At 37.2% G+C, this 23858-nt stretch overlaps 4 protein-coding genes across 4 annotated transcripts; 1 reads left to right on the forward strand and 3 right to left on the reverse strand.

Annotated features, from left to right (window-relative positions):
* Positions 1 to 487: 487 nt before the first annotated feature.
* On the forward strand, positions 488 to 5043 carry LOC122071006 (pentatricopeptide repeat-containing protein At1g08070, chloroplastic-like). The gene is made up of 2 exons (XM_042635277.1): positions 488 to 2122; positions 3013 to 5043. Exons 1-2 carry the CDS (start codon positions 576 to 578, stop codon positions 3518 to 3520), a joined length of 2055 nt encoding a protein of 684 aa, XP_042491211.1. The 5' UTR covers positions 488 to 575; the 3' UTR covers positions 3521 to 5043.
* Positions 5044 to 6165: 1122 nt separating this feature from the next.
* On the reverse strand, positions 6166 to 8136 carry LOC122071007 (chalcone synthase 2-like). The gene is made up of 2 exons (XM_042635278.1): positions 7418 to 8136; positions 6166 to 7293 (listed from the first exon to the last, which is right to left on the reverse strand). The coding sequence occupies exons 1-2, from the start codon at positions 7593 to 7595 to the stop codon at positions 6284 to 6286; spliced, it is 1188 nt and encodes a 395-aa protein (XP_042491212.1). The 5' UTR covers positions 7596 to 8136; the 3' UTR covers positions 6166 to 6283.
* Positions 8137 to 10923: 2787 nt separating this feature from the next.
* LOC122071009 (ribonuclease 1-like) lies at positions 10924 to 13210 on the reverse strand. The gene is made up of 4 exons (XM_042635279.1): positions 13003 to 13210; positions 12692 to 12847; positions 11479 to 11677; positions 10924 to 11371 (listed from the first exon to the last, which is right to left on the reverse strand). Exons 1-4 carry the CDS (start codon positions 13105 to 13107, stop codon positions 11106 to 11108), a joined length of 726 nt encoding a protein of 241 aa, XP_042491213.1. The 5' UTR covers positions 13108 to 13210; the 3' UTR covers positions 10924 to 11105.
* Positions 13211 to 18285: 5075 nt separating this feature from the next.
* LOC122070988 (ribonuclease 1-like) lies at positions 18286 to 19760 on the reverse strand. The gene is made up of 4 exons (XM_042635252.1): positions 19603 to 19760; positions 19345 to 19500; positions 18892 to 19090; positions 18286 to 18716 (listed from the first exon to the last, which is right to left on the reverse strand). Exons 1-4 carry the CDS (start codon positions 19702 to 19704, stop codon positions 18463 to 18465), a joined length of 711 nt encoding a protein of 236 aa, XP_042491186.1. The 5' UTR covers positions 19705 to 19760; the 3' UTR covers positions 18286 to 18462.
* Positions 19761 to 23858: the final 4098 nt, after the last annotated feature.

The raw sequence follows: 23858 nt of genomic DNA on the forward strand, positions 1-23858 counted from the left end.
TTATAATGGATTGAATCAACTTTCCTTTATTTCTATACAAGATAGGATCTACTGCTCGAACGATCACCTAGTCATACAAGTTAGCATCTAACATCTATCTCACCTTCTGCCATTACAAGAATAAAGAAAAGTATATTTGAAACAAAAAATGACAAGTGTTGAATGATTCGTATAACCAGGTGATCGTACTAACAACTGATCGCTTTTTCTTTCTATATGGGGTGACATTGTTCTTACATCAATAGAGGCTAATAACACTACTTGTAAAAGCATCAAGGGATGGAATTTTTATCTTTCATAAAAGGCAAAAAAATTATTTCATATATATATATATATATATATATATATATAAATAAAGGGGGAAACAACCCTACGGTCCAGTGGCCACTGTGCCAGTGGTAAACTGGTAGTGACTGGTAGGGCATACACAAGCAGGGGCAGAAGCATCTTCTTGCAGTACTCTGTATTTGGGCGTGGATAACCAACCGGGTAGCGTTATTTTCCTTAAAAAAATAAAATAAGAGAGAAAATGATATTGTTGCTGCATTTGAAAATATTCAAGCTCTGGTTCTTCCATGAACAACACCTCGAATACAGTAAGATGTTTATACTCAAAATCTCTTATTCCATCTCTCTTAAATTCATGCAAGAATATGAGGGAGGTCAAGCAAATCCATGCCCAAATCATCAAAGAAGAAAACAAATCTCCCTTTGAGGTCTTATCCGCCGCTGAAAAGTTAATTTCTTTCTGTGCTGTCTCTCCTAATGGAAGTTTAGAGTATGCCAAAGCCCTTTTCAATCAGCTATCAAACCCAACTGTCATTTCTTGGAACTTTCTTATCAGAGGTCTTTCCACAAGTAAAAGTCCACGGGAAGCTATATCATTATATCAAACTATGCATAACAGAGGTTTTCAACCCAATAATTTTACCTTCCCTTTTGTAATCAAAGCTTGTGCTGAATCTTGCATGACTTCATTTGGTGTTTTGGTTCATACACATTTGGTAAAAACTGGTCTTGAAGCAGATTCTTATATCCAGAGTTCCTTAATTCGTATGTATGCGAATGGGGAATATCTAGATGCTGCAAAGCAATTGTTTGATGGATGTTCTGATAGAGATGTGGTTTCTTGGAATGCAATGATTGATGGTTACGCAAAATTTGGTAAAATGGAGCTTGCTTTATCAGTGTTTGAGCAGATGGTCTGCAGAGATGTGATCTCTTGGAATACGATGATAAATGGGTATAGTACAATTGGGAATCTTGAAGAAGCAAAGAGACTGTTTGATGAAATGCCTGAAAAAAATGTGGTATCTTGGAATTCTATGTTGGCAGGGTATGTCAAATGTGGGGATTTAGAGGCTGCCTGTGGAATTTTTGGAATGATGCCTCGGAGGGATGTAGTGTCTTGGAATGCAATGTTGGCATGTTATGCACAAAGTGGTCGTTCAAACGATGCCCTCTCCCTGTTTGATGAGATGCAGGCTCTAGGTATAAAACCTACTGAGGCAACTATGGTCAGCCTGTTATCAGCTTGTGCTCATTTGGGTGCTATGGACCTTGGGGTCCGCTTACACAAATACATCGATGACAACAAAATAGCAATCAACACCATCCTGGGGACTGCGCTAGTAGACATGTATTCCAAATGTGGAAGCATTTCCAAAGCAGAGCAAATATTTTATTCTATAAAATACAAAGATGTTCTTGCTTGGAATACCATTATAGCTGGCATGGCCATGCATGGTCATGCCAGGAAAGCACTTCAGATTTTTACACAGATGCAAGTGGAGGATGTGGTGCCTGATGATATTACATTTGTCTCTGTGCTTAGTGCATGTAGCCATGCTGGGATGGTTGAGGAAGGTCAGAGACTACTGGCTTCAATGAGCCCCACATATGGTATTGAGCCAAAGGTTGAACATTATGGGTGTGTCATTGATCTCCTTGCGAGGGCTGGCCTTTTGGAGGAAGCCGTTAATCTGATTGGGACTATGCCAATGGAGACTAATGCTAGTGCATGGGGAGCACTACTTGGAGGTTGTAGAATACATGGGAATATTAAGGTAGGTGAGGTAGTGGGAAAATCCCTTATCAACCTCCAACCTCATCATAGCGGCCGGTAAGCTATCTTTTCTCATGCCTTTTAATCAGATGTTTTTAATACCCAATCTCATTCAGAAAGAAGTCTCCAAACTCAAAAGTAGACTGAAATCGGATTCTAGCTATTGGTCAAATATAATCTCTAGATGGATAACACTATTTCATGCTATTTCCACCTGGGACCATGAGTTTCACATGCTCAAGTTTCTAAACCTCAGCCTCCCCTCAGCCTCCCTTAGCTTGGAATCTAATTCAGCCTGGACTATGAAAGAAATTTATTGTAAGTGATTTTTTCTTAAATATATATTTATCAGTTTAAATAATTTAAAAAATTTCAGGATATAGAAAATACTAAGGTCTTCATGTTGCCTAAAATGAGCTATGGTGGCATAAGGGAAAAGTTTCACACATGTAGGTCACTAAGACTTGCAGTTTGATGGGTGCAGCATAGGTGGTCTGTGAACTACTTTGTTGAATGCAGACCTGATCAAATAATCATAACCAAACCCTCTCAAATGCTTCTTTATAGTCAGAAGAAATATGATCTTGAGATGCCTTTAGGTCGTATGGTTATGATTATTTGAGTGGAAGCTTGGGCATTGGAGATCTCCCAGGTATGGTCCACCCAGCATCATGCATGTGCCATGGATCAATTAGTTGGGAAACGGGATTGATTTGCTGCAGATTGATCCTATGTGCTGATCCTTCGTGAAATCAAGTAGCAGAGCTGATCCTTGAGAAAGTTAAATTCGACCTTAACTAATCAAGTAGAAGATTTGGTGCCCCAGCATGTACATGTCTTTGTTGAGCGTTTTAAAATGCCCAGCAAGCATGGGCTTGCATTGAAATGAAAAACCCAAAATTTACACAAATTTGTAATCTCTTTCTACTTCTTTTGTCCTTCAACAGCTATGTCATCCTCTCAAATTTATATGCCGCTGCAAAGCGATGGGATGATTCGAGAAATGTGAGGAACCTGATGAGATCCAAGGGGGTTGCTAAATTGCCAGGGGTAAGCATGATAGAACTGAAGGGGATTGTGCACCAGTTTGTAGCCAGTGATCGGTCCCATCCAGAGTCAGATCACATTTACAAGAAGTTGTCAGAGATCTCTACACAGCTGAAAAACATACTTGGGTACTTACCAGATACACAGCAGGTTTTGGTTGACATAGAAGAAGAGGAGAAGGAGCATGTTCTACTTGTTCACAGTGAGAAGCTAGCCATTGCTTATGGGTTCATATGCTTGGGCCCTCTAGATCCGATTAGGGTAGTGAAGAACCTTCGAGTTTGCAGAGACTGTCATAATGTCACAAAGTTAATTTCGAAGGTCTATGGTCGAGAAGTTATAGTGAGGGACAGGAATCGTTTCCACCAGTTCAAAGATGGTAGATGTTCTTGCATGGATTATTGGTAGATCTACAAGATCTGGGTGTGAAAAAGAAAATCATTGTGCTGTTGGAGAGTGTGGCTTGCAAAAGGATGCATGAAGGCCTGATGAGCTTTTCTTTCATGGATAAGGGGTCACATACCAATTGGTGTTTTCAGGAACATGGTTGCATTTAATCTTCATCTCAAACATGCAAGCCATTTGATGCATTCGGAGAATGTTGTCCAAGAACTTTTATGGTCATTCCGTTATCTGAAATGTCCCTGGAGAAATCTCTTTCCAGGAGAAAAAGAACAGAAATTGTGGTTAGATTTTAGATTTGGTGACCTGATAGGTTTTTGTCCTGAAAAGCACCATATTTATTTTTCTCTAAAGTTAAAGAGTTTTCATTCTTCCAAAGCTGTAACTTATCACTAACTGCGTGATGACAGAAATTCTCTTCCACCTGGGACATATTTAAGGAAAGGTGTTTCATGTACAAGGCCAACCTATGAAGCTATGTGTGGTGTGGATGTATCATGCTTTACTTTCTGATTATGTTGAAGAAAGGAGTCTCAGTATATCCAGGTAGATCTTTGCTGGCCAGTAGATGTAGATGTTTCCATCGCTTTCCTATGGGTCATCTGAGAAACACACAGGATAAGCCAATGCAGTTGAAGTAGTTTGATGTTTATATGATATGCAGTGAAATTAGAAAAACTTCTTGATATGATCTCTAGAAACTCTGGCTTGCATCCAGTGTAAATTTCAGGAAAGCCACATTATACCTGGCTTGCCAAGGAGACTAAAGTTAAAAAGGGGGGAAAAGAAGATGGAATCCTGATATGGACATAGAAGTTGATTAGCGAAAGCCTCTGCGTACTAATTGAAAAAGAAAATTGCAAATGATGTGTAAGGTGAAGGGATGCTAGAGGTTTAGATATGAAAGCTGAGGAATTCTTATGCTTGAAGGCTTAATGTGTATCTGTTAATTGTTTATAGATGAACTGGTCAGCATGAAAGTTGACAGAAATTTTGAGAAGACCATCTGATCAGTCTGATGAGAATCTTGACCATGTGTTTCCTCTACATTCCCATGATCACATATAGTTTACTTGAAATGAAGGATTTGGAGTGAGATTTGACTGCTAAAAAGTCAAGTTTAATAATTATTTCCATTTGATCAGTCTCCTTGAAAGGAGTGAGATTGCAGAGATGTATCCATTGCCCGCATTGACTTCACTCAAAGTATCTGTTGGAAAATTCTGTGGCTGTAGGCACAAAATTATTGAAAGTTTGTAACTAACAAATTTTTTCTTAGGAGAGGGATTGAAACCTGGTCATGTGGATACTGTGCCAGCACGCAGACCTAGAGAGTGTGTGCGGAGGCATCAGCCGTGGAGGGCAGGGCAGTCTTTTCATGTAGCCTTGTGTCGCATGGGGGTGTGCGACCAGGTAGTGTCCTTTTTCCCTTCTTTGTTACTTGTACTATGAATGGATGACAATTCAGATAGGATCATGCTTCAGGTACTTTTTACCCAAAAAAATTGATATGATGCTTCTATGAGAAATGATCTATCATATTTATTTAAGACCTTTTTTGTATTTTATTGCAAAAATTAAAATAGGTTGATTCACGATTGCCATGTTATTCTGAAGGCCAAATGGGATTCTGATGTTCATAGGAAATTCTTTTTATTGGTTAGATTGAAGCCTAGAACCTGAGCTCAAGTGGTTCCATCTAGGCACCTGTTTAGATATTACACTCCCAGGATTTTTTTTTCTTAACTATTGTCCCTATAATGCAATACTGAAAAGCTCTCAAGACCAATCTTTGATCTTTAGCCATTTCACCACCGGTCACAACCTAATAGAACCATTACTCAGATCATTAGAGAAATTAAAGGGAAGAAAACTTAAGATTTCAAACCTAAAAAAGAAACTTCTGTAATCAATACCCCCACATAATTACTTAAAAACCCAAGCTTCATTGTTAGATTGTGATTTATATCTTCCTCCACCGATCAAGATTTTTGGTGTTCAGTTAGGCATTCGAGGGGTTTTAGGACTTGAAATGAATTTATGAATATTGGTTGGTTTGGCTTATCTGTTGGTTTTCAAATTGATGTTTACTCTTAGGGTAGAGTTCCAGGTCTGAGATCCATTTGTTTACTAAGGTAGAAGTTTAATTGGTGAAGGATTGCATGATGGTACCAAAATTAGTTAGGCTTAAATTGGCAGAGTGATCTAGTTATTATCTTCTACAAAATCGAATATATAACTCTTCTACTGAATTAAAAATCGAGTACTCTTTTCTGACATCCACCATGGAACCTGCACCTATGCTTGCGCTGGGTATTTTCATGCCCAGCTGTGTCTAGTTATAACTTATTAATATCATTATATAACTAATACATGTCATATATGTTCTCTCTTTCTTTCTGCAATTTTGTGACACATCATATGATGCATATCTTAATATTTTCATTTTTTTTTTTTTTTTCTGTTTCAATGATTTGATACAAATTAGCATTTCACTGAAGAAGCAACAGAAATACACAGCTGCCTATAGCTAAGAAAGAGGACCTTAGATCTTTAGGACTAAACGTCTTAAATAGTTAAACCCAAAGGATTGAACAATCAAGTAATTGAAGATGCAAAATACACAGCAGGAGAAAAAGTTCCCCAAAAAAAATCCCACAGTATAGGTATGACCCATCTAATCTAAGGTGTGGGATAAGTCTCATCTCCTCATGGGGGAGAAACTATTTCAAATAATTTGAATTGCTATAAGATTCCACTACTCATCACTTAATGATCGTCTGGAATTGAAGGGATGCTACGCAACACAACTGTCTCCACAGTCAAACCTGGTCCAAATCCTAAAAGTATACCCCAATCAAATCCTTCACCAGTTGTTGTGTTCCCTTCCTCCATAGACTTCTTCCTCATCTCATCCAAAATGAATAACACTGTGGGACTTGACATGTTACCGAACTCACTTAGCATTTTCCTTGATGCATTCAGTTTCTCCTTCTTCAAGCCTAGTGTTGTTTCGACCAAATCCAAAATAGCTGGCCCACCAGGGTGAGCCACCCAAAAAATGGAGTTCCAATCGGTAATGCCAATCTTGCTGAATGCTTCCACCAAGCATTTCTCAATGTTGCCAGAGATTGTTTTGGCCACATCCTTGGATAAGCTGATGGAAAGGCCTGATTGACGTAGGTGGCCTGCGACCATCTCCTCTGAGTCGGGGAGAATTCTGGAGCCTGCTGAGAATAGTTGGAACAATGGGCGCTCGATAGACATATCGGGATCTGCACCAACTATGAGAGCTGCTGCACCATCAGCAAAGATTGCTTGCCCAAGTAAGGAGTGGAAGTCCGTGTTTGAAGGTCCCTTGAAACCACTGACGGAGTTTATCTCGGAGCAGACAACAAGAACACGTGCACCTTTGTTATTCTCTGCAAGATCTTTAGCAACACGAAGGACAGAGCCACCACCGTAGCAACCTAGATGATACATCATCACACGATTGACGGTAGGGGAAAGGCCAAGGAGCTTGACAAGCTGGAAGTCGTAGCCAGGTGCGTCAACACCAGAAATGGTAGTGAATACAAGGTGTGTGATCTTTGATTTGGGCTGCCCCCACTCATTGATTGCTTTCAATGCCGCTTCCTTGGCTAACTTAGGTACCTCAACAACCATAATATCTTGGCGTGTGTCAAGTGTTGAAGCCATGGGGTCAGAGAGATCGGGGTTCTCTCTGATAATTTCCTCAGTCAGGTAAGTGTGGCGTTTTCTGATAGTTGATCTATCACCTATATTTAAAAAAAACAAAAGAATATTAGTTTGATGTGAAAAACCAGGAAGGGAACGGTAGTATAATGACCAAAAATGTATATAGTGTGATTATGTAATGATGATATGGCAGTAGTGACTTACAAATTCGCTTGAACTTCTCCTTCAGGTCTCTCATGTGCTCACTGTCTGTTGATCGGAAGTAGAAATCAGGGAAGTCAGTTTGGTAAGTAAAGTTGGATGGGTTTGCTGTGCCAATGGCCATTACAGTGGCAGGACCCTCAGCACGCTGTGCTTGGAAGATATCTCCGACGGATTCCATTTCTAGCTAGTTTCTCAATCAATATAGTTCGCACTCCCAGAACCCAAATCCAAATCCAACTGAATGAAGATGGAATGGAAAGAGTTTAAAAAGCAGAGACAGAAGAATGAAGATGGAATGGAAAGACTTTAAAAAGCAGAGACAGAAGAATGAAGATGGAATGGAAAGCAAGTGATGATGATGAATTTGTGAAGCCTATTAATGGGGTTTTTATAGTAGAGACGAGAGGGGGAAGGTTGAATTGATCAATGATGGGCTCTGATGCAAGTAAGCCTATCTTGAATATATGACTTTGCAGCTTTTGACACTTTGACTTGGAAGTGTAGTATAAAGAAAAATTCAACGAAAGCGTTCATTCTGCTTCGTTTTTAGTTTTTAATAAATGGGAAAGGGATAGGTATGCCGTAAGTGCACGGTAAGTTTTAGCAGACAACGACAAGTTGGGGGTGCAGGATGAGGGGAGTAGGGGGTCATTTCAAAAGGGGAAAAAGAGAGAGACACAGTATGAGTTAATCTCCGGTAACACCGGTAGCATACCCAACTTTTTCCTTAAATACATAATATGATGATTGGTCAATCAATTATAATAAAGACATGCATAGTGATGCATTTTTGACATTTTCTTCAGTCTTTGTTTTAAGACTCTTGAACAGTTTTGGCCTAGCTATATGCCTCACTGTTGCCAAGGGAGATTCACTTTAACACGTGGAAGACGTTAAAGCTATAAAAATGGTTTTTAAATATAGCGTTGGCGCTAGGGATGTCTACACCTAATCCTAATCGATGAAACCGATCGAATCAAATCAAAATTAAATCGAATTGACATCGAATTGAGTTTATTGGATCACATTTTGGGCCCATTAAAATTAAACTTAAAAAATCAAACCAAAACCGATTTAATCCGATAAAAAATCGATACGAATCCAAAATTTATAAAAACACTTTTTCCCTCATATTTTTGAATATTTACATGGCAAATCATAGTAAACCAATAAGAGAAATCAATGAGAAATCAAAACCGGTGCATCTTTACAGTCACTGTTATTGATTTCTTGCACAGTATTTTGGTTTTTGTTTTTGTTTTCCAGTCTGTATTCATTCTTATGCAAAGAATTATTCTCATAACAGATGTACAATATTTCTAAGGAAGAAAAACGCTACATACCCGTTAGTGTGTGTCTACACTCAAGACACAATAGATATGAAAAGACCTCGCTGTCTTATGTTGAAGATGCTCATGTGTGTTATCCTATCACTGCATGCGAGTGGCATAGAGCTTATATTCTAAATGCAAAACAAGTACATAATCTAATAATCATAAATTTTGGATCAACCCAATGAGTCAAATTAGTCTGATTCTGTATTTGAAAACCATTTTTACAGCTCTAACGGCTTCCATGTGATAAAATGGGTCTTCCTCGCAGCAGCGATGCAAATAGGCCAAAACTGTAGAGACTAGAGTCTTAAACGACAATGACCAAAGAAAATGTCAAAAAGGCATCACTCTTGCTTATCTCCTCATTTATAATTGAGATTCATCGATCATCATATTATATGCCGTTGCTTTATTTTTTAATCTCTCCCTCCCTTTTCCTATTCCACCAACTGTTAGTTAAAACGGGAACGGCCAAAAAATAGAAACGTACGGTACGGATTTTAAACATAAAAATGATGAACTGAACGATATGGTAAAAAAAAGGGTCAAAAAAACAAGGAATGGAAAACGGACGAAAACGAACTATACGAGTATTAAACGTGTAGTTTTCAAAAAAACGAAAAAAAAAAAAAATGATAGTATACTCATGCAATTTGAGAGATTATTACCTGTATACATGCATCTAATGTTCCAAAAGCTCTGGGAGTCCCAAGATAAAATAGCCTAATGGGGTACAAGAAAATGAAATGTTACTCACTTTAGCTTCTCCTTACTCAATGGGCTATAAGAAGATGAGATTTTTTTCCTATAGATAGTGTGGAAGTTAAAAACCAAAAACCAAAAACCAAGTACCATATTGTCTTCATTCTTTACTTTTACTTATAGGTTTTTTTTTTTTTTTTAATTAATTTTTTTAATAAAATTCCTATTTTACCCTTAAAAAACAACTATGCGTTTAAAATGGCCGTTTAAAACGGATTCTTTTGCCGTTTCCCTTTTTTTCGTATTGTACAATAGATACGGGAAAACGCGTTTTAAACGGCAAGAAAACGCAACCGCGTTTTAACTAACAATGATTCCACCATGGCTGGTTTTGGTGCTGATGTGCCTCTGCATTAGCGTGGGGCTAAGAAGGGGATGCATAGGGCATCAATAGGGGTCGATGGGTTGTCATTTCACCCCCTTTGTGTCTAGCACCAGATCCATGCAACTAAGTACGTAAGATTCCTTTCTCTGTATATATGTGTGTATGTTTATGTGTGGAGTAAAGAACCTTATCCATCTAGCGTTTCCCATGTCTAGACACAGCTGGGTGTGAAAAAACCCAACTGACCCTGTATGCATTACCAAAAGGTTGCCATCACATTCACCATTACCTTGATGGAAGGAATGGTTCAAGGAGATTGTAATAAGGTAGAGTATTTACAAACGCTGTCGTCTAAGAGAAAAGACCATAACCCTGTTACTCTAAAAAATAAGAAACCCTTTTTCAGGATATATGAGATAGTAGCGGCTAGTGTGTAAGGATAGACCCAGAGATGCAGTCATTTAGGATTACAATGATAGGGATTGTGATCCTAACGAGGAAAGTTCCCAACTTCCTCTACAGTTTAGTAATTCTAACATATTGATCCAATGATGTTAAGTTCTACCTGATGAGCCATCTTTCGGTGGTACAATGTCTTGTATTCCATCTCTTGCATAAATGTGCTGATTCCAGAGGTCATTAAGAGATTGAAAACCTCAAGGACTTAAAAGGATCCATTTTAATTTAATGGACTTAATGGCCCATGGACTTAATGACCCATTTTAACATGAGTATCCTTTTGCCCAAAAGAAGCGAGTGAAAAATATAATTCCTCTAGAAAAACATTTCCGTCCTGTGTGTAATTTCATTTCTGGGTTGACGTTGTGCAAATCTTTTATACTATTCTAATTTGTGGCTTAAAAAGAACTAAAGATCTGCTTAGGTTAGACGAAATCGAGATCCTCTTTCAACTTTAGGAATATTAAAAATTGTTTAGCTTGCAAGAATGATACATTTTAAACATCTCTACCTCACCATCACCTCTCACCAAAGCCCGCAATGACAAGAGCCTCGTGCACTAAGTACATGGGCATCAATGCTTACTGGGTCACTGGAGAGAGTTTTATTTTTTTTCTCAAGAGAACTTTGTTGAAAGATAAGAGGAAGTTAAGAAGCAAGAAAGCCCAAAGCTACAAAAAAACTAGACAAAACAATGCTAAAGAGTGAGAGTAACCAAATTGTTACAGCCTGCATCTCTTTTTTATGACCATTAGAGATTCTTATTAACCAAAGTAAGCTAATGGGTTATGAAGACATGAAATCTCTATTACAGTTCCTCATGATCCAGAAAATCCTCTCTTCCATGTGATCCGAAAGAAGGGAATTCAATCTTCCCATAGCAGCGGCTACTTGAGGCGATTGGGCACTCAATGAAGTTAGTCCCAGAAGTGTCAACACATAAGTAAACCTGGTAGAGTTGATGGTTCCTTGAGCTATCAACATTACATTCTATTCCAGGAGTGAATCCAGTGGCTTCTTTAATGGCTTCCTTAATTTTCTCTACACTGTAGAACCTCCCATCTGGTTTGATTCCTGCAACATTTTCCCACCAGATACAATCAAGAACATAGCAAGAAAACCGAAGTTTCATTAATAAAGATTGACAATGGGATTAGTGTGTAATTTTTTAAGTATTATACCTGCATTTTCAAGGGCTTGGAGAAGGTTCACTTGTTTCTTAAGATTGAGAGCTGCTTCGAAGTATCCATGTTGATCAAAGACAGATTCTGCACAGGTCCCGTGTTTCAACCATTCATGAGACCAGAATTTCAAACCATTGCTGGTTGGGCAGGCAAGTGTAGGCCAGTACTTTTGCAGACTACTTGTCAAGTCTGAGATCTACATAAATTTGGAAAGGAAATTAGAGGAAGAGAAATTATATATAAGGGCTTTGCTTTGGTCTAGAAAATAATTTGATCCATTCAAAACCTTGGTCAACAAATGGACCCAATCTAAACTTGATCTAGCTAGCTAGGTCTACAAAACCCATACTGCATTACAACATTTGGTATTGGTTCTTGCCTGGATTTGGGCTGAAAAGCTGTTGGTTGGTATAGGTTGGAGTTTGTGTAATACAGATAGAAGGACTTGGAGGAACCTAGACGGGAAATGAGATTTGATTGATTGTGGTAGGCCATCTCTTTAACCTTGATTGTATATCGGTTCTGTTTAGTGGTTGCTGGGTATAGTTCTAAGGTGACACACCCAAATCCAATCCTTGGCTCCATGAATTTCTTGTTCAGGAAGCCTTCGGTTCTGAATGAACATTTTTCTTACACAAGAAAGGTGACACATGCAAATCAAAGAGTTTAGTTGCTTTATGATGACTACATAAAATTATTAATCATTAAAGCATTGGTTTAATAACCCGATTATATTTTTCGGGTGAATGAAAAACTAAGCGAAAAAGCAAAATTCAAAGACAAACCCAGAAAGCTATAATAGGGGACCCCTATCGAGAGCGGATTAGGTCCTTGAAAAAGAACCATTCCTATACCAAACTGATCCACACAGATGGAATCCACCCAAGGAAAAACCCAATGGTGAATTCCATCTGTGTCATTAGACTGTACCAGATTAGCTCCTGAACGAGAACCTGATCTACACTCACCCCTATCTACAAGTTTTAGTTACTCCTCCATATGAAATTGGAGATGGTGTGTTCAAACCTGTTAGGCATTTTGCAGAGGCCCATTAGCAAGAAGTTCAGGGCCATTCAGAATTTGCTTCAATTTTTTTCTGATACTCTCTTATATTATAGTTGAAATTTTCAAGGAGTCTTAGAATTGAATAGAAGATAAACAGGAGAACATAAAGTGAAAAGGTGGAGCATGAAAAGAATGCATGTAGTACCTCAGATGCAACAAATCTTGTACTGCTATCACAGTTAGAAGGATAGGACCCATCATCATAGTTGGGCCAAAGCCCATGAATGCCAAAGTCTGCATCTGGCTTTCCTGTGGTTGGGTAGCAACAGCTTCTCCTTGTGTCACAGTAGGACCCTGGCCACTACATAAAAAAAAAATGTGAGGAAAAAATGAAAGAAACTATTGATGAACTAAATCCAAAAGAAGAGCCCAATATAAATTTAGTGTAATCTGGAAGAAAAAAAATTATATTTTAGTTAGAGAGAGAGAGAGAGAGGTTCTCTCTTGTAAACTGACCTGTTGAACAAAATAGAAGAAATCAAAATCCTGTGATGAAGCACACAGAACTGCCAGAAGTTGTATCACAAGAATTGGAATGAGGACTCTGCAACCGTTTTCCATGGTTCTTCCTCTCTTTCTTTCTCTTTCTTTCTGTTTCAATCTTCTTGTATGGGTGTTTCTTGGGTTGGGTTTGGGTTGGGTGAGTCGGGAGGATTCTTTTGTTTGGGTATTGCTGGTTTGGTTACCTTTACTTATAAGGGAAAACCAAAACTTGTGATACGAATATTCTGCTAAGTATATCCTAAGGTACGTATCCTATTTATTTTAATACATATTGCGTGATCATAAAACGTGCAGTGCTGTATTGCTTTATTTTTTTAATCTCTCCCTCCCTTTTCCTAATCTATTATTAAAGAGTTTTATGGGGGAGTCTCTAAAGTAGGTGAATTTTGATTAGGTATTAATAGTTTTTCAGGAAAGAAGAATTCATTACCAACTCTTAACAACTTAGTGGTGACCACTCGTAGGATTTTTATAGAGTTAGCTAGTCTATCTATGGTCATGACTTGAAGGATACAGTAACTAATGGATGGATAAGGGTTTGGCTACATTCATATATTTATTTAGAGCATTTTATAAACCTTAATTAAATATCATACAGGGCTTAAGAAGATGGTAAAAGCATAGTTTCTTCACATTAAAAGGAAAAAATCCGTCATGGATTGTAAAGAGGTAGCAATTAGTAATAAGCATATAAGGAAAAACATTGGGTTTTTACCAGTTTTCAATTCAGAGGGATATAATCCACCACGGCTGGTCTTGGTGCTGGTGCAAAGTGGGAGCCAATGAGGGGCACATAAGGGCATGAACAGGGGTGAGTTTTTTGTATTTCATAGGGACGGGCTGTCACTTCACCCCCTCTGTGTTTGGGCACAGGGGCTATGCAACTAGGTAGGGTTCTTTTCTCCATATATATATATGTGTGTGTGTGTGTGTGTGTGAGAAAGAGAGAGAGAGAGAGAGAGAGAGAGAGAGAGAGAGAGAGAGAGAGAGAGAGAGGGGGGGGGGGAAGGAGTATTTTCTCCTCATCCATGTGAAGAAAGGAATCTTCACATATACTCCCATGGCCATTATCAGATTGTATTAGAGAAGGGTGATGACCAAGAATCCAATCACATGGTTACACGATCACCAATGGGAAATGGATTTCTCTTTTCCACGATTGAAGGAAAACTTAATCCGATAGGTTTCCATGTTGTCCATTATGTAATAACCTTTCTCAAAGCCTTCTTTTTTTTTCAAGGTTTTCTTACAAAATATAAAATTCATGTCCTTAACATAGATTGCAACAAGCTGAAGGCACGACAATGACAATGGACGATCCTCCTCTCTATCTCTTATTGTGATTTAGCATGGTCCCCCCCTTCCATGGCTGATGTAATTGTTTTCCTAATCACATTATCAAGGACATATCTATATTATTAATTAAATAAGAATTATTGAGGAATCTTTCTTGGAAAGTTAGTTTAGGCATCTTCATGTTCATATCTTAGAAGTAGAGGAGGAAGAGTCCTTTGGATAAAAGATTAGCATATAGAGATAATGACTACTTTTGAAGATGACAGTATAGTTAATTATGTTGCTTCTAACATTTTTTTATTTTTTTTACCATTTGGACGCGTTGTTTTCTTCTCCTAAAACTGTTTTTTAGGAATTATAAATAGGTTATAAGAATTCAGAAATGATTTAAAATGGCCATGGGTACGAGTGGAGAACATGTCAAGTTCTGAGCTATCAATTAATCATATTCAAACTCAATTTAAACTATTTAAATAGTATATGTGAAGGCCCTCATTATCCCAAATACCTCACGTAATCGCAAGTAGCACTTAACCAAGACGTTCCTACTAAATTATATCCAAGTTGAAGTTAGTTTATAATATAGTTTGAAAAAAAAAAAGGTGAATCTTTGCAAATACATACAAAATATATATAGTAAATACTATCTAAACATTGGCATAGCATTGTTTTTCATCTCAAAATCATAGTGGGAAATAATATTGCAATGGAGTATAGAGATTTGTATATAGAATTATTTCTAACAAGTCCTTAATTTTTTTTGCCATTTGCGCGTTGTCTTCTTTTCCCAAGACTGTTTTTCAAGAATTATAAAATAGGTTATTTGAGATAGGAAATTATTTAAAATGACCATGGGTGTGAGTGCGCATGTCAAGTTCTGAGCTATCAATTAATCAGATTCAAATTCAATTTAAATCCTTTAAGTAGTTTATGTGAAGGCCCTTAGGATCCCAAATACCTCATGTGATGGCCGATAGCAATTAACCACAATGTTCCTACTAAATCATGTCCAAATTGAATTTAGTTTTATAACTTAAACTTTAAAAGGATTGGAAATATTTGCAAACAAATACAATATGTACCAATGATAGTTTTTTAACATGTATCCAAGGGCAATGTTCTCGAGATGCTGCTTAACTTTGTATTTTACCTCTCCTTTTGCTTCTTTTACCTCTCCATTTTTCTTTACTATTTTCTACTGCTTTTTCTTCTATTACTATTTGGTTTTATTGGATTCATGAAGTCAACCCATTTAGTTGGGATAAGGTTATGATGGTTGTTATTGTTATTAATTTCTAACATGTCATCTGAACATCATGTTGTAAGTTGGCTTAGTAAATATTATCCGGACATTAACATATGGCACTGTTCATTTTTTTTTAAATCATAGTGGCGAAGTGATATTAATATGGAGTATATTCATATAGTATTTTTTTCTCCCAACATCATGTTCCCATACTTCAAGCTGGTCTGCCCAAGCTTGGGCCGGTCTGTCTCTAGCTGGGTCCAATACTAAATAATAAAAAAGCCTTCCAAAGACAGCGAGAGGGGGAGAAGGGCCAAAAGCCGGTGGAATGGAGACTCACAGGGGGCTATGGCAGGCATGTGCAGCCGTGGGCACCATGCTAGCAATCGCGGGCCAAGCTGATGCCTATGACCACAGGTGCAAGGGAGAACCAAGGCTGCTGGAGGCTTGTGCGAGAGATCCAACAGGCCAGGCGTGGCCTGCCTACTCGTATGCAACCTAGGCTCCCTGCTGGTGGGTGGCTTGGGTTGCTTGTTCGCATGCAGCTTGGCCTCATGGCCTGGTTATTCACAGGTGGCCATGGCTACCTGTACTACTATTAGAGAATCTTGCCAAAGAAAACCCTGGCAACCGGAAAACCCCACAGAAATTAGAAAGTTGAAGAATTGACAAAGGGGAGACTTTTCTGCTAATACATGAAAAAGTTTGAAACTTACAAGGGTGACCCTAATAATAGTTGTTGGGCTATGAAATTCCAAATCAAAATTCGGCCGTTAGTAACGCCTCTTCGCATGTGTTAGGGTATTTGTCATTAAAACAGTAAACGAGGTTTAAGGTTACCTTCAGATTCACAAATGAAACCATCCAATGAAATGTTGCTCTTGTACCTGTCACCATGGTGAGTCATTAAGATTTCTTATGTCTTGTCATATATATTTATATATATATATATATATATATAAAATAGAGTTTCTTTTTATCTAATGATTGTGACTGGGACAAGTGGTTTGATACAAAAAGGTTATTCACAACTTGTCCATTATCACACATAATTCAGTTCCTATAAGATATAACCATTTACCCTTGAAGTGATTGAACATTTCATTACAAATTAGTGCATCCACTTAACATCACATAATGGACTTATGAGTATGAAAATGGACACCACCAAAAATAATCTGTCGAATGTCGAATGTCAAATGTCTAGTATCAAAGAGTATTAATGAGTGGTTCGACATAAAACATTTTTAACATAATTTTAAAATATATTTATATATTTATAATCATATATTAAAACACTTGTAAACCATTCACAAAATTGTTACTAATACCGGTTATTTTAGTCCAATTATAGTCAGGCAACTCACTAAAAATATTCTTCCATTCGGAAAGTCAATATTTTGTTAAGCATCTTTTCCATTTATAGTAAAACATTATATGTCGAACGCATTGATGTATATCCAATTTAGACATCAACCTTTGGTACACCATAAATGCATATGCACAACTATAATAGTAAATACATCATAGATATAGGGACAAAATCAGAGATTCTTATTTCTCAAACAACTCCTGTTATTCCATAAAAGAATATAGTCTGATCACATTCAATATACATCCATATAATTCTCACACAAATGGTCTTCCCTTCAGGAATGGATAACTTAATGGATACTTCTTCCATCTATAGTGGAACATTGTACGTTGAGTGCATTAATATCTAAGTCAGTGTAGGAACCCACCTATGAGTCTTTGACACACCACAGACATATAATATGCAATTGCATGCGTATCCAAATGTATGAAAAAAAAAAAAAAAATTAAATTACTTATAATTGTATAGTTACAGTAAATCATCAATACCCCCTACTCCCTTCTTATTCTATGTTTATCTTTCCTAATCCCCATTGGAAAATCCATCGAAGGCAACTGTAGCTGTAGGGTATTATAATCAATAGGTGAATTAAAGAGTCGGGTTCCTCAGATCTGTTAATAACTTAATATCGTATTTAGATAAATTACTTAAGAGTTGTTAATGGAAGATGATGGATTAATCTTAAAACACATTCCATTATTCATCGATGAATTGAACTACCAATTGGAGAGTTGGGTTCCTCCTACAATTTAGCTTAATTAGAAGGAGAGTTTTGGATTCCCCTTTGATTTGAATCCATTGATGACTTAAATCAGAAAATAAAATTATTCTAATTAAAAAGACCCGTGTAGATTTATCTGTTGGTGTCCCACGATATAACATCCAATTGCAGGCCCCCGATAGAGATCGATGGTTCGTTTGTTAGTAAGCGAGTTGTGAGGTATGAGGATAAGCGTTGTAATCATATTCTCCATTGATAGTGAAATAAAATTTCATCTCGCCAAGGACGTAAGTAATCTTATCAAACCTCGTAAACTTGTGTGAATTATATATTTTTATTTTTCCATTACTTTATGCATCGCTTTTAAAATTATGTTTCTACACTACCCAGTTTCACAATGGCTAACCAAACTACCATGCTTCAGATATGGCTTATGTTCTGGAAACCCAACCCATAAGGTTTTTACTTAACAACATCTCAACTTCTAAATTCAATTGAAAGATACTTTAATACTGATTCCTTAAAGCAATGGTTTGCCACCAATAACAACTTGGTCAAGGCACCAATGCTCACCGATCACAGAAGAGATTCTGATTCTTCTTAAAAGAGAATTTTATTGGAAGATAAGAGGAAGCTAGTAGGGAGGCAAGAAAGCCCAAAGCTACAAAATGCCTAAACAAAACAATGGTGAAGGGTGAGACTAACCAAATTGTTACAGCCTGCTCTTTTTCCTAAACCTAAGAGTAAGCTATTTGATTCTGAAGATAATCTCAGTTACAGTTCCATGTACTGCTGATCTTGTGAACCAAAAGTAGGGAATTCAATCCGCGAACCGCAGCGGCTTCTTGGGGCGACTGGGCACTCAATGAAGTTAGACCCAGAAGTGTCTACACATAAGTAAACCTGGTAGAGCTGATGGTTCTTTGATGTATCAACATTGCATTCTATTCCAGGAGTGAATCCAGTTCCTTCTTTTATAGCTTCCACAATTTTGTCTACACTGTAAAACCCCCCATTTGGTTTCATTCCTGCAACACATTTTGCCACCAGATGCAATCAATAATATAGATATGAAGAAAAATTGAAATATCTCTACACAAGAGCCTAAGTGCTCTATAGAGGCGCAAATGGGTACTTTATGTATTAAAGATGGATTAAGATTAATTAGGGGTTGATTAGTGTGTAATTTTTAAAGTAGTATACCTGCAGTTTGAAGGGCTTGGAGAAGGTTCGCTTGTTTCTTAAGATTGAGAGCTGCTTGGAAATATCCATGTTGATCAAGGACAGATTCTGAGCAGGTCCCATGTTTCTCCCATTCATGAGACCAGAATCGCAAACCATCGCTGCTCGGGCAATTAAGTGTGGGCCAGTTTGCTTGAAGACTGCTGATCAGGTCTGAGATCTACATAAATTTGGAAAGAAAAATTTAAGGAAGAGAAATTATAAAATAAATAAAAAATTCCAAATATATCATAGTATTTCTTGCTGCAAATGGGCTTGGCCCATTTGTTCTTAAGAAGATCTATTGCTAGCCCATCTGAAATGAGAGAGAGAGAGCTTAAAACAGTTAGGCATCCTACAGTGGCCCATTAGCAAGATTGACTTCATTTTTTCTTCTTACTCTAGGTGGAGCCAAGAAAGGAAGGCAGAGAGTACCTTAGATGCATCGAATTGGGCATTGCTATCGCAGTTAGATGGATAAGTCCCATCATCGTAGTTGGGCCAAAGCCCATGAATGCCAAAGTCTGCAGCAGGCTTTCCAGTGGTTGGGTAGCAACAGCTTCTCTTTGTATCACAGTAAGACCCTGGCCACTACATCAAAAAAGGTAAGGAAAAACTTAATAAGGAGCTATTGATGAACTAAATCCAAAAGATCCCAGAGAGAGAGAGAGAGGTTCTCTCTTGTAAACTGACCTGTTGAACGAAATAGAAGAAATCAAAACTCTGTGAAACACACAAAACTATCAAAAGCTGTATCACAAGAATGGGAATGAGGACTTTGCAACTGGTTTTCATGGTTCTCTCTTTCTTTCTCTTTCAATCTTTGTATGGGTATTGCTTGGATTGGTTTGGGTTGGGTTGGTTATCTTTACTTATAAGGGGAAAAAACCAGATCATGTGCTAATATTCTACTAAGTATATCCTTAAGTATTGCACTTATTTTAATTCATTGCGTGATAGAACGTGCATTGTTGTTTCTTTTTTTTTTTTTTTTTGGAGAGGGAGAGTGGGGGGGGGGGGGGGGGGAGTTTCAAGAGTTGGTGCATTTTGATTTGATTGATAGTAATAGTCTTCAAGGTAAAGGAGAAACAACTTTCAGCTCCTTGGAGTTTATTAGTAATAGCTTGCAAGATTTGTAAAGAACTTATCTATCGTGACTTGAAAGATATACTAACTAATGGATGGATGAGAGTTTGGCTAAATTCAAATATCTAATCAGAACATTTTATAAACTAAATTAAATATAGGGGCATAAGAAGATTCCTAAATTGTTGAGGGTTGATATCTTGTATCCAGTGTTTTGGATTGTGGGTTGCCTCCAAAAGGTCATTAAAATCCCGTAGAACTCAAGGCATAGAATTTTTAGGGTTTACATGGAGTAATTTTGGAAAATTAAATGAAGAAGAGAGCTTGTAACTTTTTTTACCATTATTAATGAAGACACTCTCATCTCGCCATGGGTCCACATAGACATCTTGCCAAACCTCACATGTATTGTATATAAAGCCTATTATTTTTTTACGGTAAAAGAAAATTTTAAAGGCAGCAATGGGAGTAGATTTTCATGGAAATTTATGGCACACGTTTGATTGGTTGTCATGGGAGAGGTTATAAATTTAAAATTAATTTTTTTATCAAAATAAATAAATAAATTCTTCTCCCTTGTAAAGCAAAAACAATCAATCTCCATAGGTACGAAAAAACATTGATGGTTATTACGAGTAGTCAATTCAGAGTATGATTAGACAAATCAAAATTGGATTTACTTTCAGTTAGAAAAGAATTTGATATTAGAGAGAGAGAAATGTTGTGGTTTTTGAGTCTATACATAGAGGGGGAGGCAAACATCTCATGAAAGAAGGAAATTCCATCTCTATTGATGTGTTTATGTTGCATATTAATATATGCTAGGTGTTACTCTCCCAAGAACCCAGCAGTGTAGGATCCAATGGCCCAGTCCCAGGTGCATCTATGTAGATGGTGAGAGGAGTAGAGATGTGTGTCAGACTACTCAAAGTCATGTGATCACACTTTCACTAAAGTTAATTAAGATCAATTAAATATGTAAATATATAATTAATATATGAATCATGAAGAGGAACTCGTCCTAATTATGTTTATATGTAATAGTGGACGTTGGACTTGGCTTCGATAATTGAGTTTTGACTATATCTAAATAATTATTAATTAATTAATTAAGAGGAGCAAAAGCCGTACTACAATTCCCTCTTGATAGCCAATGTGGGAGGTAATGGGAGCATGAATAAGGCATCTGATGGGGGGATATGATGATCATTTCGCTAACCCATGTGATAGGTTCACAAGAGGAGACTATGGGGGCGACATTATTTTTACCTTTTAAAAATTAAGGGAGTACTCAATAGCTAACTAGGAATTGAGATCAAGTCCTTATGTTGGGACGGTGGAGACACATTCCCGTCTCTTGGAATAGAGATTGGGGATGTGAGTCAACTACGACATGGATCGCGCTCGTCACAGTGGTATCCATACAAAATATGCCTGTGGCCTATGGCCTGTGGCCTATGGCCTGTGGCCTGTGGAGAGATAGTGAGTGGTAGTGAGGATCCAATGATTGAGGTGCAAGCCAGGCCCCCCAACCATTGAATCCTCATTGTCACTCATCGTTCCCCATGGAGGATTTTGATATTTATCTACACACTAAACTTTTTTTCCGTCGATCATACATTAATTCATTGTAGTAATTAAATTATGCCATAGTGAATGATCCCACCAATCATATGTAAATCATATCTTTTACGATCTTTATCACAATATTTTTATAAATCAAATAAAAAAAAATTGCACAAAAAATTGGTAAAAAAATATAAGATGCAACAACCTGAAGGTACGAAACTGACAATGGACCCTCCCATCTATCTCTTATATATTGTGGTTTACCTAGGGTTCACCAAAAACTAATGTGGGCTACCAAGGTCCCCTCCACCCCCCAATGGCCGACATAATTGTTTTATTATTCACATTATCAATCTTGTTTACATTACTAATTAAAAATGATTATAAGGACTGTTTCTTGGAGAGTCAGCGTAGGCTTCTTCACGTTCGTCATATCTTAGTGGAATAGGTAGAGTCTTATAGGTTAAAGAATAACATTAGAGATGACAGTTTATTATAATTAAGGTTCTTCTAACATGCCCTTAATTTTTTTGTCATTTAATTAGTTGTCTTCTTCTCCCAAGACTGTTTTTCAGGAATTATAAAATATGTTATTTGAGTTTGGAAATTATTTGAAAGGGCAATGGGCGCGAGTGCATAACATGTCAAGTTATGAACTATACTATCAATTAAATCACATTTAATTCAATTTAATTCCTTTTGTGAAGGTCCTCATGATCCCAAATTCCTTTCTACCAAAAAAAAAAAAAAAAAAAAATGATCGTTCATGTTAATTAGTACTAAATTAGGTCCAAATTTAAGTTAATTTTTATAACGTAGTTTTAATATGCATGAAAAGGAGAATCTTTTCCGATAGATAACAATATGGGTTGAGAATCGCTGCTTCATGACGTGGCCATTGTGCCAACATCAAGACCAATCAAGGAACATGCACAAGCAACCATTCAACTAGGGGGCTAAATGGTCTTTCCACCAACCACTATGTCAGAGTATAGGGGTGCAACAAAATAACAATATTTTTCACTAACAATATACATGACATTGACAAAAAAAATTTGTTTTAAAATCATGTTGGCAAAGTAATCTTTTTTTTGGTAAATCTGATATATTGATATAAAGTTTAGAAATTCATATAGCATTCTTTCTCGGAAAATCATGTTCTCATACTAATGATACTAACATGGACTATGCTAGTGATGCGATTTTTTTTTTTCTTTTAATATTGTGTTGCTCACACATTATTTTAAGAATTCAGATTGAATCAGACAAATTAATTGGATTACCAAGTTGAATGGGAATCGATCTTCCTAATTCAATTTTTCCTTGATTCTGAAAAAGAAAATGAGGATCGGTCAATCTCCATCATGTAGTCATAGAACGTACTTTTGATTTTTCCTTAATTCTGAAAAGAAAATGGGGATCGGCTAATCTCATTCTTGTAGTCACCAAAAGTAGAGTAAAGCATTGAAACTCACTTCATTACATAGGGAAAATAATTCGATAAAATAAAAGTGTCATTTTGTATGTGTATTATAAAAATGTCCATGACAATTACACTTGCAATAATAACACAATGATATATACTCTTAAATTATTTTTGAAAACCCTTTTATATCCCTATATCTTTAAGGACTTTAGAGTTTTAGGCTCAAACTTAGATCGAATATTATTCGGTCATTCTTGATGCAAAAGTCCTACTTAACAATCTTTGAATCAATTAGGAACCCAACTCAGTCCAACACGTTTAAAACCTATTTAAAATTCATTTAAAGCCATTTTAGTCAATCTTAATGTTTTAAAGCCCATTTAAAGATAAATGGCCTAATAACCCCCTGTCTAAGGCCCATTAAGCATGATTATTGATAATTCAATTAAAGCCCAAAAACCAATCGACCATTAATAAATGTGTCAATGCCTGCCATATGCAGGCCCGAGTCACCCGATTACCCATTCGGTGGGGCGGTCATAGTGCAAGGGGAAAAATTGCAAGGTTCGGTTAGGCCCGACGGACCCAACCTGTTGACAACCTTGCGGGCCTGCGGCCCTGCCTATTACGACCGTTGGGGAGAGCCACTGAAGGGAACTTCAAATGTTGGAACTTGGAAGCAATCGTTGCCTTGGCGGCAGTCGCTGTTGTACTATTGTCCACCAGCGGTGAGCGTCACTGCCTCATTGGTGAAAGCGAAGAACTTTAGATTCAATATCTGAAGGAAAATATACTCTTTCTGTGATACTCACAGTGCATCAGTGTGAGGAATGAGGCCTCTGCAACGCATCAATGTGACCTCACAGTC

This window comes from Macadamia integrifolia, unplaced genomic scaffold (assembly GCF_013358625.1).
Source record: "Macadamia integrifolia cultivar HAES 741 unplaced genomic scaffold, SCU_Mint_v3 scaffold_170A, whole genome shotgun sequence".
Lineage (NCBI taxonomy): Eukaryota > Viridiplantae > Streptophyta > Magnoliopsida > Proteales > Proteaceae > Macadamia > Macadamia integrifolia.

Bases quoted from the DNA above. Each gene is read 5' to 3' on its own strand.
- LOC122071007 (XM_042635278.1), bottom strand. From the start codon at position 7,595: ATGGAATCCGTCGGAGATATCTTCCAAGCACAGCGTGCTGAGGGTCCT. The intron at 7,294-7,417 runs GTAAGTCACTAC...TTTTAAATATAG, and splicing joins GGAGAAGTTCAAGCGAATTT to GTGATAGATCAACTATCAGA.
- LOC122071006 (XM_042635277.1), top strand. From the start codon at position 576: ATGAACAACACCTCGAATACAGTAAGATGTTTATACTCAAAATCTCTT. The intron at 2,123-3,012 runs GTAAGCTATCTT...GTCCTTCAACAG, and splicing joins CAACCTCATCATAGCGGCCG to CTATGTCATCCTCTCAAATT.
- LOC122070988 (XM_042635252.1), bottom strand. From the start codon at position 19,704: ATGAAAACCAGTTGCAAAGTCCTCATTCCCATTCTTGTGATACAGCTT. The intron at 19,501-19,602 runs GTCAGTTTACAA...TTTTTGATGTAG, and splicing joins TCTTCTATTTCGTTCAACAG to TGGCCAGGGTCTTACTGTGA. The intron at 18,717-18,891 runs GTATACTACTTT...AATGTGTTGCAG, and splicing joins CCAAGCCCTTCAAACTGCAG to GAATGAAACCAAATGGGGGG.
- LOC122071009 (XM_042635279.1), bottom strand. From the start codon at position 13,107: ATGGAAAACGGTTGCAGAGTCCTCATTCCAATTCTTGTGATACAACTT. The intron at 11,678-12,691 runs GTACTACATGCA...AAATTTATGTAG, and splicing joins CAAGATTTGTTGCATCTGAG to ATCTCAGACTTGACAAGTAG. The intron at 11,372-11,478 runs GTATAATACTTA...AAAATGTTGCAG, and splicing joins CCAAGCCCTTGAAAATGCAG to GAATCAAACCAGATGGGAGG.